Below are 15,323 nucleotides of genomic sequence, written 5' to 3'. Positions count from 1 at the left end.
ATCTGTTATGTATTATATGTAAAGGATAATATAAAGTCAATCATTTGCTATTGCAAAATAATCCTCAAATCCTTAACATGAACCCCTGAAGGATTTTGTTGTTTTTGTTAATAATCAGCGGACTTTACACTGTCTATCTTTTTACACTGTTACTTATCAAATAAATCAACATGAAATTTTGATGAGAGTTGAAATTATTTTATTATGTGAGAAGAAAGAGCCCATGGAGAGACATGAAACTAGCAGAGCTGTGTACGAAATTGGCTGCATAAGTTTAACTGTAAATTTTCACCAGATCAAGATTTATCAGAATCCAGTATTCCAAAGAGCCACACTCAGCTGTGCAGGCCACATACTTGAATTCTTCCCAAATGGAAAACCGTCAGCATACAAATGCTTGGCAATCCCACAAGTGACTGAACAATCATGGATGAGACAAATGGATGGAGAAATCATCATGAAACTAATTGTCAGTGTCACATCGGGTGAAAATTTTGCTGACTAGCATGAGAATCTTTACGGAAGACACTATATCTGACTGTGTATTTAATATAATTTGTTTTTTATTCATTTTATGGAAGCACATACATTTTGCCAAGTGTAAATGGGATGCAATCTGATCAATCAAGGCGCATAAGGTGACTGTGTGTAAACAGGCCCAAAGAAAGTGTTGCCAAAGATTCTCTAGTCAATAGCGTACTTGTGTTACAGCAATTTAAAACAGTGTCAAGGGTAAAAAAAAAAAAAAAATCTTACAGTTAAAGCACAGATTTCCTTCCCCTCTCTGTCTCCAGCTGAATTTACAAGAGGACTGAATGTTCGTGAAAGTGTTTGATTACCAGCCCAAACAGTAAGAGGCATGGGTTTCTTTTGGATTGTGTGAGAGAGAGTGTGAGAGCAGCTCACTGAACTGGAATCATGTCACTTGATATCTGCATCTACCAAATAAGACTGAAAACAGTCCATTAATGTGAGGAACTTTCCTTCAGCGATAATCCGTGTCATGTTACTTATGTACCTACCGACACCTACACCTAGACTACGAGACAGAAATAAAAAATAATCTACAATCACCTTCACCCAATTATGAAATAGTTCAAGTGAGGTCTTGGATTAACTTACCAAAGGATTTTTAAAGAATTCATATTTGGCATAGTTCTTCCTGAAGAGAAATTTACTCTCACTGGTCATTGACGCCTGCACTTGGACAACCAGCTCATGGTCTTCTAAACATCTCTCTGTGGAATTATAGAGAAAAAAAAAGAATCAGGTTTAAAATAAGTCACATACACCCTTCAAAATCTGCATTGCTCTTCTGAAAAGGTCTGTGTGTACAGACATATGACAAAAATGCATCTTTGTAACCAAAGACTCAAACGTGGTGTAATATTTGCATCTTGAATGACATCATTGTCTGTTAGCATTCATGCAGGCAGACAAAAAATAAACAGGGTGAGCGATCCCTGCCTGATGAAAGAGAGTTTGTCTGGAGGAGATAAATCCCCCCACACAACACCTCTCTCCCCACCCCCCATTCAGCTTAACCAGTAAAGGGACTTACTGACTTAAAAAAGCCCCCCATTTGATCTATGCAATGATCTCTATTTAGTTTCTCTGTCTTTATCACAATCTCTGTCCTATGGGACTAAATGGTGGTGTAGTTAACGCTAGTCATGAATGCTAAAAAAAACGACCCTGAACCCTTACATGGACATGTTCTTCATCCAACTTTTGAACTGCTCAGAGGGCTTGTTTGGCAACAGGATGCTACAGGGGGATACATTGCACCAACCCCAAAAACATCCTTAAGGGGCGATCACAATACACTTTTCATTCCATATGAATATGGAAGACAGTAAACGCAAATTCATGCAAATTTCGCTGCGTTCCACAGTTCAAGTTTGTTGAGCTCTGCCTTGCAAATTTGTATCACGCGAAGACGTGTGACCAAGAGAAGACTGATAGCCTACATCATGGTGTGACCTCTTAGCATTGCAGAAAAGCAGAGTAGATTCCATATTTTGGATAGTTTATATGTTTTTAGGAATAATCATGTTTAAAAAAAAAAAGACGTTGCATAGTGTGATATGCACATCATATTACAACCATCACATTGTCCGAAATTTTGCATGCTCAAAGTCTAGCATTTAGCTTTACCAAAATACAGAGTGAGAAGTTTGAGATAAAATAAAGTTTGGCAAAAATGCAGCGAAAACTTGGCTTACTGTCCTCAATGGAGGCTCAAACCAAGGCTCGGCTTGAGCTCCGTGTTCAAACCCCCATTGTGGTACTACCTAGAGGGAGAATTACGTTTGGAACTTGATAGTTTTGGTCAACTTCTCTATTCTCGATACAGACACTTTAAAAAATTTACTTAACCTAAAATGGCCTTTATTGTGGCAATATCTAAATAACTAAATAATGACTTACATTTGGTCTAATCATCATGCACAGCATGAATGTGTTAAGAATACAGTGCATGAGCCATGTGAACATTTTTTATGATGCATTTATGGTGCTTTTGCGTTCTTTTTGAAGCTTTAAAACTCCAGCGCATTATTAAAAATCTCCTTTAATGTGCAATTAAAGAATGTATTTGATGGTTTAAACTGACATGAGGGTGAGAAATTACAGAATTGTAATTTTTGAGTGAACTATTCTTTTATGGTAAGAACCGCACATTTTCACTTGCTGCAGTGCAAAAAAATTTAACTCTTCTTTTTCCACCACATTTGTTCCTTTCTACAGTCACTGTGTCTAGAAAGCATATAGCAATTATTCACCCTAACAACAATTTTGTATATGTGTATCAATTTATGCGCACTTTAATCCACTTTACGACAAACCCTGTTTATGACTTTTCCCCACAACACATCCATCTTGAAATGACGCTTGGAGATACAGAAGTACTCTGAAGTGACAAGCTTTTCCATCATCCCACCATTCAATATTTGGCTTAGTAAGGAGAGAGTCGGGATTGCAGAGAGATGATGTCATGCTTTCGTTCAACCGCACTTTGCACTATTCTAGCAGAGTGGATACATAACAAATGAGGAATGGACCTGCTTTGACGTTTTAAACGCAGCCTGTTTCGCATATAAAATAAAGCATTTGTCCAAACTGTTTGTGTCAGTACTGTTGTGCAATGTAGAAAAAGTGAATCAAGACATGAATCAGAGAAATTTAATTAATATTATTAATGTAAAGGTATCAGGGATACCAAATACCAGCACAATGGCTATTTTCAGAGATTGGGCTTACCTTAAACAAGTTTAAAAAAAACTTTGGTCCCACTTTATATTAAGTGGCCTTAACTACTATGTACCTACATCAAAAAATAAGTACAATGTATTTATTGTGCTCATATTGTATTGCAAAACAATTTTGCTGCTATTGAGGTGAGATATGGGTAAGGTTAGGAACAGCTTTGGTGGTTTGGGTAGGTTTAAGGGTCGGTTAAGGTGTAAGGGATGGGTCAACAGTGTAATTATAAATGTAGTTACAGAAATTAATTACAGATGTAATTACATACAGGCATTTTTAAATTATGTACAATGTAAAAGCATGTATGTACACAATAAGTGCATTGTATCAAATTATTAATTTAAATGTAAGTACATAGTAGTTAAGGCCACCTAATATAAAGTGGGACCAAAACTTTTTTAAAACTTAAAATTCCAAACACTGAAATTCCAAATTTCATATGTGTAGCATTGAGAAGTCTGATTAATTTTTAGTAAATAAGTTAAATAAATTGGTTCAAAAAAGCAATACACTAACTGACCATGCTGCTTTCTCTGAACAGAAATCTCTGTAAGGTATTCTTTATATCTTTTTGTTTAGTTTATGATGCTGTTCACCAAGTTTTCATCAGATATAGAAACTGAAGTGATTTTGTATTTTTATTACTTGCATTTAGTGTTTAGTTTCTGAACAACTTAATACAGTCATTGAGATTCTCATTGCTTTTGTGTCAGATAAACACGATTACATGATTAATTGTTGATTAAAATAATCTGATGCTTACATGTAAAACAATACAGTATATTTCCAGTATCCCCTTTAATATCTGAAACGTAGTTAGCTACTTTTTATTAATAGCTTATAATGTAGCTACCTACTTTTTAAAAAATATTAACTTGACTGTAGGTTAACCACATTAAATTATGAGTAGACTGTAGCTTTTGGCAGCTACAGTTTCAAAATTCCCCAACATTTCAGATAAACACGATTACATGATTAATTGTTGATTAAAATAATCTGATACTTATATATGTGAAACAATATATTTCCATTATCCCCTTTAATATCTGAAATGTAGTTAGCTACATTTTATTAATAGCTTACAATATATATATATATATATATATATATATATATATATTAACTTGACTGTAGGTTAACAACATTAAATTATGAGTAGACTTATAGCTTTTGGCAGCTACAGTTTCAAAATTCCCCAACATTTCCCAAAATTTCCTAATCATCTGTTGGCTCTCAAACACTCACTTGGAAACTGAAAGTAAAACAGAACATTGAAAGAATGACGAAAGAATGATGATACAGAGAAAGAAAGCAGGATGTCTGTTAAAAAAATAAAAATAAAATGGTTTGTTTGCCAAACAAAGCAAATAGTTGTAATGGAAAACGAAATCCTGTCCAGACCACGTACTCGGGTGGCTGAATTTCCTGTATGACTCGTTGCCCTGGGCTGACTTCAGTTCTACTAGCAAGCCTCATGTTCACGCCACAGGTTATTTGAGGTAACCAATTAACACACAGCATGCGTTAGCCTAGAGATTTGCCCACAACATGTGCACTCTGACAGCAACCGTCAACGTCAAAAAACCCACTGACCATGTTTGAGTTTAAAGCGGTACGAGCTAAAGCACTATAACAATTCTAATTACAAACAATAAAATGCAAATAATTATATAACTCTACATAGTTAGGATGGCAAAATCAGGAGGCTTATGAACTTTTAAGGTACAAAAAACAAACACGATTACATGATTAATTGTTGATTAAAATAATCTGATGCTTACATGTAAAACAATACAGTATATTTCCAGTATCCCCTTTAATATCTGAAACGTAGTTAGCTACTTTTTATTAATAGCTTATAATGTAGCTACCTACTTTTTAAAAAATATTAACTTGACTGTAGGTTAACCACATTAAATTATGAGTAGACTGTAGCTTTTGGCAGCTACAGTTTCAAAATTCCCCAACATTTCAGATAAACACGATTACATGATTAATTGTTGATTAAAATAATCTGATACTTATATATGTGAAACAATATATTTCCATTATCCCCTTTAATATCTGAAATGTAGTTAGCTACATTTTATTAATAGCTTACAATGTAGCTACCTACTTAAAAAAAAAAAAAAATAGTAACCAATTAACACACAGCATGCGTTAGCCTAGAGATTTGCCCACAACATGTGCACTCTGACAGCAACCGTCAACGTCAAAAAACCCACTGACCATGTTTGAGTTTAAAGCGGTACGAGCTAAAGCACTATAACAATTCTAATTACAAACAATAAAATGCAAATAATTATATAACTCTACATAGTTAGGATGGCAAAATCAGGAGGCTTATGAACTTTTAAGGTACAAAAAACACGGTAAAACTTTATTTTAGGGTCTCTTAACTAGTTGCTTATTAGCATGCATATTACTAGAATATTAGCCATTTTTAGAAGTAATTAAGCACATATTAATGCCTTATTCTACGACCTTATTCTACATCACTAATCCTACCCAATACCTAAACTTAACAACTACCTTACTAACTATTAATAAGCAGCAAATTAGGAATTTATTGAGGAAAAGTCGTAGTTAATAATAAGTGTTCCCTATTCTAAAGTGTTACCAAAAACACTTCCCAAAGTTGTGTGACCAATCAAAGAATATGGTATTTAGACAAATTCATCTGTCATCTTCTAAAATCTAGCCAAATTAGGTAGATATCAACATGCATAGGGTTGCCATGCTCACATTCTGAAAAAAAAAATTAACAGAACTATGCAGGTAAAAGGAAATATCATTTAAACTAATTTACCTATGGATTCAAATGCATATAAACTTTTATTTTTCTGGTAGCTGAATCTTGGATCATAAACAGCTTTGGTGCTATATTGGATCACTTTATAAATTGTGTCCTGAAGCACAAAACACATGAATATCCCGTGCTCGACTCTAAAATACCAGAACCAGTACCAGTTCAACTCTTGGGGAACTTAACTTCCTGTTATGTCTCTCCGTGAGATGGGATTTCCCCTGGCGACCGTTAATCAATTACCCTCAGCCCGAGGACATAAAAGGATGAATCAAGGAAGTCTGTCTTCTTCTCTTACATGGTCATCATTGATTTCAACTCTAGCACAAAAGACCCTGTAATTACTGCATCTAAAGTGGTTGACGCACACACAGACACTTTAAAACAGCTCTATAAATTCACTCGCTCCCCTCTAGCCTAGAAAACTAGCAAGCCAGTTACCGAGTCCCAGGGCTGGATGATGCTCCACAAGCGCCCAACTGTTATCGTCCACACAATGGTTTTTATAGACGAGAAACTGGCACAGGTCTCGCGCCGTCATGTCGGCTGGGATCTCCACCACCTTTCCCATCCCATCCTCGCTGAAGATTTTTATGATCTGAAATACATGAAAAAAAAAATCTGATATCTTAGATATGATGTTGAGATTAAATTGAAACAACAGTAACAAATTTCTTGCATGGAAAAACACATTTACATACTGGGAAATTTTACTGCGTCACAAGACAATTTTATTTTCTAGGGCCCCGGCGGAAATAAAATAAACATTAAATAGTGAAACACAACAGCATTTTATGTGACCTTACGATATCTTTATACAAAAAAAAAAGAATATATGTAACTCTTCAGAGGCTTTGACCCAGAGTGTAAAGCCATTAATGCTCAAATCCAGGTCTTTTCACATCCAAATTCCATGTCTAGACTACATCCTTACTAATATGAGTAGGAGAAGCTAAAAAAAGGTTTATTTCAAAATAGTTTGGTGCTCGACACTAAACGAGTCCCGTGCCATTGTGTCCCCTTCATCACACACATACTAGGTTTTCTCGAAAATTCTCTATTCCTATTTGCAACATCGCTAACACGTTCTGAGATCTTTCATACGTTCTCTCACCCAGCACACTTCAGCCCACAACACATACGCTTAGAAATCCGTTCCGCCAACCTTTACACTTTTCCACGACATTTACTCAGACGAATTCTATCATTCAGTCAAACCATGGATGTAACCGTTCCCGTCACGCTCTATTTTAGATTTTCAGTTTCATTCTACAGGTACTATTTTTCTCCCCACTACAGACGGACACCAACTCCCCAGACTCTTCTAGTCACCTAGAGGGAGGGGAATTCTGAAGTAGCCAAGAGGAGCTGTAGATTTGGGCTGAGGAGAAATCTTACCTCCCCAGGCCTGAGAAGGCAACAATCAGGAGAACACGATGGCATTTTCCCCAGCAGCCTGTGTCCTCCTTCACACTCTGAGAGACGAACCAGATCCCCGAATGTCTCCACAACTCCACAAGAGAGAAAAAAAGGACCAAAAAAAGGAAAAAAGCAGTTCCGATGCTTTGCAGATGCTTCTTCCTGTCAGTGGCTCAGCGTATCCTACCTGTCACAATCTCACCCCTTTCTCTTTCTCTCTCTGTTTAGCTTTGGCACAGGACAGAGCATGCAGATGGCACTGTTTCCAGCTTGGCAGACAACTTGCCTCTGTTCCCCTCACAAAGGGTTACAGCCACAGGCTTTTAGGTAGTGAATCAAACCACACTTCCCTAACCAATCATAGGGCTAGCTCAAGCTGATGTAATCATTCCCACACAGACACAGTCGCACACACCCCTCAAACACGCACACACATCCACAGACGCACATACACAGACGCGCAGTCATACGCACGCACAGCCTTAACTTTTCTTTCCCCCCTCTGCATAGCTTCAGTTTCTTTTCGCTCTCGAAATGAGAACAGCTCGTTTTTAGCAGCTCGTTTGTTTCCTCTGAAGTAGAGATGCCGATAGGACCGGACAGACAAAGCTTCTCGGCTGTCTAAACCTTCATTTCCAGAGTCTTGAACGAGTTTCATGTGAGGACTTGTTGAAGGTTTTCTTACTTTCAAAAGCCCAGCTTTGAAGTTGTTAGTTTGAAGCCAGAAATTTCTCTCACGACAGGACAAGACTCATTACAGCTGAAATGAAACAAATGCCAGCACTTGAGACGCCGCTGACTGCCTTCCCCCCAGCCAAACTTTATGCCAACATTCCTCCACTAAAGCAGAGAAAAAAAAAAACGAAAAGCAAACCCCAGCGGTTTCATTGGTGACCCCTGAATTCTCACACACACACACTCACACACAAACCTAAACACACGCGCAAACAAGGAAAGAAGTCAGACGCAAACTTTCAGACAGCTAATTCAACAGAAGACGGACATAATGAGGCTACACCCACCCATTTCTGTGGAAGTGAATTGAGTTTTTCCTCTTTAATGGACGCAGAGTTTCATCTCAAGGCTTCATCTCTCTCGGTTTTGACACTTGCACGCATATCTGCTTGGCCGCCCCTGCTAAAATTAACTTTCTGTGACCACAGGAAACCGGACAGAATGGATGACTCAATCCTTTTCAATCCTTTAGCAGACTATTTCAGTTATGGGGGTGGGGAGGAAGGGAGAGAGCGAGAGGAAGTCGGAGATAGAGGGCTGGAGGGAGTACTGGAATCAGTCCAGAAGAAAGAGTCAGTAGGGGTGTTAACATAAAAGGTATGCAAACTCTCCAGTGCTCCAGCTGGCTTGACTGCTCCTCCTCTTCTCCTCCTCCTTCTCCTCTCTTTCACTCATCACTCTACCATTTAGGCAGTCAGAGGGGAGAAGACTGGGTCACATATGTACACACACCATCTCATAGCGTCATAAGCTGCAGCCATGTCATGCAATGTGCAGCGTGTCCATCATTACCCTACTGACCCATATTGCCAAATGGTGACTGTTGGACTCTATGTAGGAGTTTGTCTGTAAATGTTTGCATTGTCATCTTGACCTGTTTATTTTTATAGTATAACCATCAGGGACATACCATTATTTAACAAAAATATCTATATCTACATTCACCCCCCACCCCACATTTTGAGACAAAATCATATTTCAAGAGCTTTATTTTCCATTTTAAATATTAAATTCTGGACCAAGTAGAAACCAGCGTGCAAAGGATAACCAAGCTTATTTACCGAACTCTGTCTTTCAGCAAATCAAATGTGCATATGTCATGTCAAATGTTACTATTTATGAGTGAAGATAAGTTTTATGATTTTTCCAACATCCCTGATCACTAAAATTCACAGGGCTTGGGACACAATTTTTATGCCCCTGATAGCAGTAGAGTGAGGACAAACATTACTAAAAGAAGTAAGGAAATGGAAGTGAAATGAAGTTACAAACTAGTTTCAAATTTGTCACCTGTATGCCATTTGAATATGTGAAAACGCAAATAAGATTCAAGAGCTAAAGCAAAGGGCAAGATTTTCTATAAATAAACAGCGACTTCTGTCTCTGTTCTATCTCTCAAACAAAGTTATTGCATTGCTTTAAAATGCTTGGAATACAGACAAGTCATATGGACTACTTTTATGACACCAATGTGAAGCTTGATACAATATGCTTTTGTTATATGGAAATAACTGCTTGGACATCCTTCAAAGCATCTTGTTTTGTAGAAGAAAAATGTAGTATGAGTTTAGAATCACATGAGGGTGAGTAAATGATGACCAAAACTATTTCTTTATGTGTCTGAGCACATATGCTAACTGCTAGGCTACAACTCTGACAAGTGTTTGTTTCCAAAACGTAGGAACTTTTTCCATTGCAAATCTGGAAGTCATTGGAATCTTTCAGAGTCCCGAAGAGCCTCCAGAGCATAGCTAACTCTCTTATTTACCAAGAAAAACAAAGATTAGTTAGCAATCAGATTGCTATGAGCAAATGAATGCATCAGCCATGAGATGTTCCAGTCCATCCCAAAATAGATATATTAAGTTACATAACACAATTATATTGTCACGCAGGAGTCTTTTTCCCGACAGTGTCGGAAAAAAACATATTACGAGAATTAATGTCTTCAGGTTGTTAATTCATCAGTAAGTCAAGTAACTGATGATACCAGATTGTGACAGAATTGGCATGAATGAAACCAACAAATATTACCACACTTACTTTTCCAGTCAGTAATTAAAGCTGTTAGAGGTAAGGGATGGTGTTAACTTTCAGTTCCAGGCTAAGACCCACACGTCCTGTCTTTCATCTTTCCTGTTTTCCAGTGTGCTCATGTCTCTGAGTCACAGAGACTGAAAAAACAACTGTTTTAGGGAATAAAGTGCCAGTTCTACTGCCCAGTATAGTTTATAGTATAGTCTACTGGTTTATGTCACGAGACGGTGTGGTGTGTGATCAGGCAGAACGACGAAGAAGATAACAATATACAGTCTTTAATAATCCACAGAGGGGTAATATCCAGACAGGGTAGGAACACACGCACAGGGTAACATTCACAATAACCGACAAACTAGAACACAATCGACAGGAACTGATATAGGGCAGATAACGAGGGCAGACAGGTGAGCACAATGAGATGATTTACTAATAATGAGAACAGGAATAACCAAATATGGACACAGAGGCAGAAACCACAATCAACAGTCCACAGGGGTGTGACAGATCGCCCCCCTCCCGGATGTGAGATGGTGACAGGGGAAGGCAAAGGGCTGGCAGGCAGACCAGACAGGTGGAGGTTCCGGCGGAGGACGGACTCCCAGGAGGAGGACGACTAACAGAGTCCAGGGTGGTGATGACGGAGGGAGGAGCCAGGGAGACGACAGGAGGGAACCGGAGCAGTAGGAGGAGCCAGGTGGGACCCAGGCCACAGCCATGATAGCGGCCCACGGTGGAGCCGACGGAGGGAGGAGCCATGGTGGAGGAAGAGATGACAACTCCAGGGGGCCGACCGACGGCGGCGGAGCAGGTGGTGGAGGAGCCCGAGGCGGAGACGGAGAGCCGATGAGCCAGGGCGACACAGAGGATCCGAAGGGCCAAGGTGGAGCAGATGGCGCCGGCGACCGAGGCGGAGACGGGGACCCGGAAGGCCGCGGTGGAGCTAAGCTGGAGATGGGAAGACCAGCGGCGAGCCCACGCCACAGATGGTGAGCTGAGGGTGAGCAGAGGGGCTGACGGGATCCAGCGGAGAGGGCGTTGAGGAAGGGAACAGGTCAATGAGAGGAGGCGGGAGAGGGAGGTTGGGTGGGATATTTTCCCAGGTAAACAGGTCGGGTGAAAACTGAAGGACGGGTATCTCTGAGTGCTATTAAATCTCCCAGGTCCAGTTTGTGCTCACCCCCAGCGATGGCGCCATGGGCGGGGCTTTCCATTGCCCCCGCGATCTCCACAGCTCTATCCACCGTCGCTTGTGCTGTCGGCTGTCGCACCTGGTCAGACATTTGGGTTTTCAGGCTCCAGGGCGATCGTCAGCTCTGTCGCTCCTGATGGCGATGGCTCAATGACCGCGGCAGGCTCTGGCTCTCCATCTGCGGTGGGCTTGGGCAGCTCCGCGCCGCGGGGTGGTCCTTGACTGGGCTCTGGGTTCCGAGTGGGGCTGGTGTCGTTGTTCGCGATGTCCACGGTCTGAAGAGACTTGCAGGACACCAGCACCCACTCGATGAAGGCGGCGATGCTCTCTCGGGGACCATCTCCGGACAACTGCGCTCGTGTGATGGCGTTAAGTCCAGCTCGATAGAATGAGCAGAGGCAGCTGTCCGGGTAGTGTGTGAGGTTTGCGAGGAACACAAAGTCTTTAGTGTGGTCCTCAAGAGAGCGATCCCCCTGCTCCAGCAGGAGGACGAGGACGGAAGGGTCGTTCATAATAAAAAATAAAAACTGACAAAAACGGAAAACAAAACGAGGGGAAGACACTGCTTAAATCGCTTTTGTGGGTTGGTTATTCTGTCACGAGACGGTGTGGTGTGTGATCAGGCAGAACGACGAAGACGAAGAAGATAACAATATACAGTCTTTAATAATCCACAGAGGGGTAATATCCAGACAGGGTAGGAACACACGCATTCATTCACATTCACAATAACCGACAAACTAGAACACAATCGACAGGAACTGATAGAGGGCAGATAACGAGGGCAGACAGGTGAGCACAATGAGGTGATTAACTAATAATGAGAACAGGAATAACCAAACATGGACACAGAGGGAGAAACCACAATCAACAGTCCACAGGGGTGTGACAGTTTATATACAAGTGTCAGCTTCATTTATGTTCTGATCTGTATGTATAAATAATATGTTTTATATATCTGTCCAAGGACCCCCTGCAATACCTTTCCCCAAGGCCCCAAGGATTGAAAACCTTGGAAACAGATGAATCCCTGAACGCTATTTTACATACTGTAGGTAGACATTGCTGTAGAGAAGACAATGAATATGTATATGTGTGGTTGTGGGACCCTTGTTTTTCAAATCTGCTGTAAAAACATTCAGAAGAACTGTCAGTTTTAGTAAATCTCTACCCTTACAGTGCATGTCCCGAAATTATGTTCACATTAAGTCTAAGTAACATTTTACTAAACATTCATCTACTTTTCAAATACCTGCATAGATATTATTGTTTTACCCTCATCTGAAAATTTGAAAATCCATTATAAAATGGTTCAAATTAATAAAATAGACATGATTTCAATATTCCTTTTGTGAAAATGATTTATATGACTGTCACACAGTTATGGTATCATTTTCACTACAATAAAGAATCCTGCTCTTCAAAAAGTATTTTCAAATGTCAGTGTACTTTAACCAAGGGAAAAAAGTAACAGTGATGATACATGTGATGTGTGAAAAAAATTGGTAAATATAATTTGTGATCAGAATATTTTATATATTCTCGATCACTTCAAATCAGGTTGCAAATGATGCAAAAAGTGTGAAAATATTATAATAATATATACAATTCAGGGTCCCCAGGCAAATGTTTTTTGTCCCCTAACCACAAAATGCAATCCAAAAACTTTAAGAAAAAAAAAGAAATTACAAAAATAACAGTTCTTTTGTGACAGTGTACGTACTGTACAATATATGCACTTTGGTCATTGCTAGTAGGCAAGTGAGAGTGTGAACTGTGTGAAAAGTAAATTATTTAATCAAAACAAACAGAATATAGTACAAATGTTTTTCAATTGAATTTAATTTAAACTAAATTTTACCCCATGTTGGCAAGCCCTTTACATTGAGTGTGGGGTAAAATGCCCCCCTTACCACCTTACTGCTTTTATGATTTCTTTTCCCACAAAAGGTGTTGCTCTATCAATGTTTATTAATAAACACTAAAGGAGTGGAGAAAAAGCAAATTTTCCTTAAGGTGTGCCTTTAGCCCCATTGTACCTTATTATTTACCATGTAATTTACAAGACGCTTGTTGTAAATTATCCGTTGAAGAATGTGTGTAAATGGTGTGTAAATGAGCAAAAAATCTAGTCTGACAGGATGACCTCAAAATGCTTTGAAAAATGCCATTGTCATCACTGGTCCTGCGACCTTATAATCCTCCTCTGGCCCGGAAAATGATTGATTGCAAGTCATCCATTGATAAGCATGACAGGTTCACCCTCCCTCCTCCCCTCAGGTTTACAAGTGCCTTTTTAATGACCAGACTCCTCCTCCGAGTTGTTGCGTGCTGACGGCTAAGGCCTGACTTCACCTCTAATGAGACAGTGAGACAAAACCAGAGCAGGAACAATCAGAGGGCTCTGGAAAAACATGTTTCTTTTTTCTATAAGACACTGCCAGGCGACCATGGGACTCTAGCTAACCCCTTTATCCCTCCTGGCTGCCTGCCTGGGTAACTGTGCTGATTCATGAGTCAAGCATCAAACGCGCCTTGTTTTCTAATTATTGTGTCAGATTGGGTTAAACAAATTTTAACAATATCTGTCTTTATATATATATTCATTAATACACCATTCGAATGTCCAAATAAACTTGAGGCCTGACTGATCAACAAGCATTTTGTGTTGTTTAGAAAAGAACAGATGTGAGATTCTGAACCCCTTTTGTGTTGCATGAAAAAAAAAGGAATAGGAGTTGACATTAGAGTAGGAGGATGATGACATATTCTGTGGATAGCGTGGCTTGACTGATTGGGTGGCTTAATTGGACTGATTTTTTTGCCACATCTATTAGACTAATTGTCAGACTCTGTTCTGTGTTTTGTGTTTTGCTCCCCACGTGTTCCATGTCCTGGTTTTCCCATGTGTTATGTTTATGCCCTTATTTGGTTCTTCCTGTTCCTGTTCTAATTATGTTTATTGTTTCATTAGTTCCAGGTGTGTCTCGTCATCCCATCCTTTAGTCCTGTGTATTTATAGTGAGCCCTGTTCTAAGTTTGGTGGTCCGGTATTGTGAATGTCAACCTCCTCAGCTACGTGTGTTTTCCTGGTTCCCTTGATTTCATTAAAATCTCCTTGTTGATGTACTCCACGTCTCCTCGTTTCTCGCTCCAGCACAGTAGCAAACGTGACAGAATACCGGACCAAAACAGTAAACGGCGCCCCTTCTCCCCGTGTTTGTTTTTTGGTTTTGAAAGTCTTTTAGTTTTCCCTGGTTTTTCACCCGCGATAATGGAGATCGCCTCATGCTTCGCCGTGCCGTTGTCAAGCCCACCGGCCACGGCTCTCTCAAGCCCGCCGGCCGCCGCATCGACAAGCCCGACAGCCGCCCAATTCACTCATAATCAGAAGAGGAGGAAGAGGAGGAATGGATGGCTCAGGACCATCTTCCTCGCCCGAGTGCGCCCCCCAGAGCTCGCTCCAGTGTCGGCTCGCTCCCCAGAGCTCGCTCCAGTGTCGGCTCGCGCCCCAGAGCTCGCTCCAGTGTCGGCTCGAGCCCCAGAGCTCGCTCCAGTGTCGGCTCCAGCCGCAGAGTTCGCTCCAGTGTCGGCTCCAGCCCCAGAGCTCGCTCCCATGTGGGCTCCGTTTCCTGAGTTTAGCCCATGGAAGGCTCCGGTTCCTGAGTTTAGCCCACATAGGGCTCCTGTTCCCGAGTTTAGCCCAGTGAGGGCTCCTGTTCCCGAGTTTAGCACACAGGGGGCTCCAGTCCCCGAGTTTAGCCCAGTGAGGGTTCCTGTCCCCGAGTTTAGCCCAGAGAGGGTTCCAGTCCCCGAGTCTAGCCCAGTGAGGGCTCCTGTCCCCGAGTTTAGCCCAGTGAGGGCTCCTGT

At 40.5% G+C, this 15,323-nt stretch overlaps 1 protein-coding gene across 3 annotated transcripts in view; it reads right to left on the bottom strand.

The window, feature by feature from the left end:
• Positions 1-15,323, bottom strand: part of LOC107746967 (growth factor receptor-bound protein 10-like) — a 110,824-nt gene that overhangs the window by 10,754 nt on the left and 84,747 nt on the right. For all 3 annotated transcript variants that reach the window (XM_016561332.1, XM_016561331.1, XM_016561333.1), the window contains exons 6-7: positions 6,512-6,668; positions 1,123-1,238 (exon numbers count right to left, since the gene is read on the bottom strand). In XM_016561332.1, the coding sequence (XP_016416818.1) occupies positions 1,123-1,238; positions 6,512-6,668 (273 nt within the window). The remainder of the gene's footprint in view (positions 1-1,122; positions 1,239-6,511; positions 6,669-15,323) is intronic.

The sequence above is a fragment of the Sinocyclocheilus rhinocerous genome, unplaced genomic scaffold (genome assembly GCF_001515625.1).
Source record: "Sinocyclocheilus rhinocerous isolate Xijiao unplaced genomic scaffold, SAMN03320098_v1.1 scaffold529, whole genome shotgun sequence".
NCBI classification, from domain to species: Eukaryota; Metazoa; Chordata; class Actinopteri; order Cypriniformes; family Cyprinidae; genus Sinocyclocheilus; species Sinocyclocheilus rhinocerous.
This window is presented reverse-complemented; position numbering and strand designations above follow the sequence as displayed.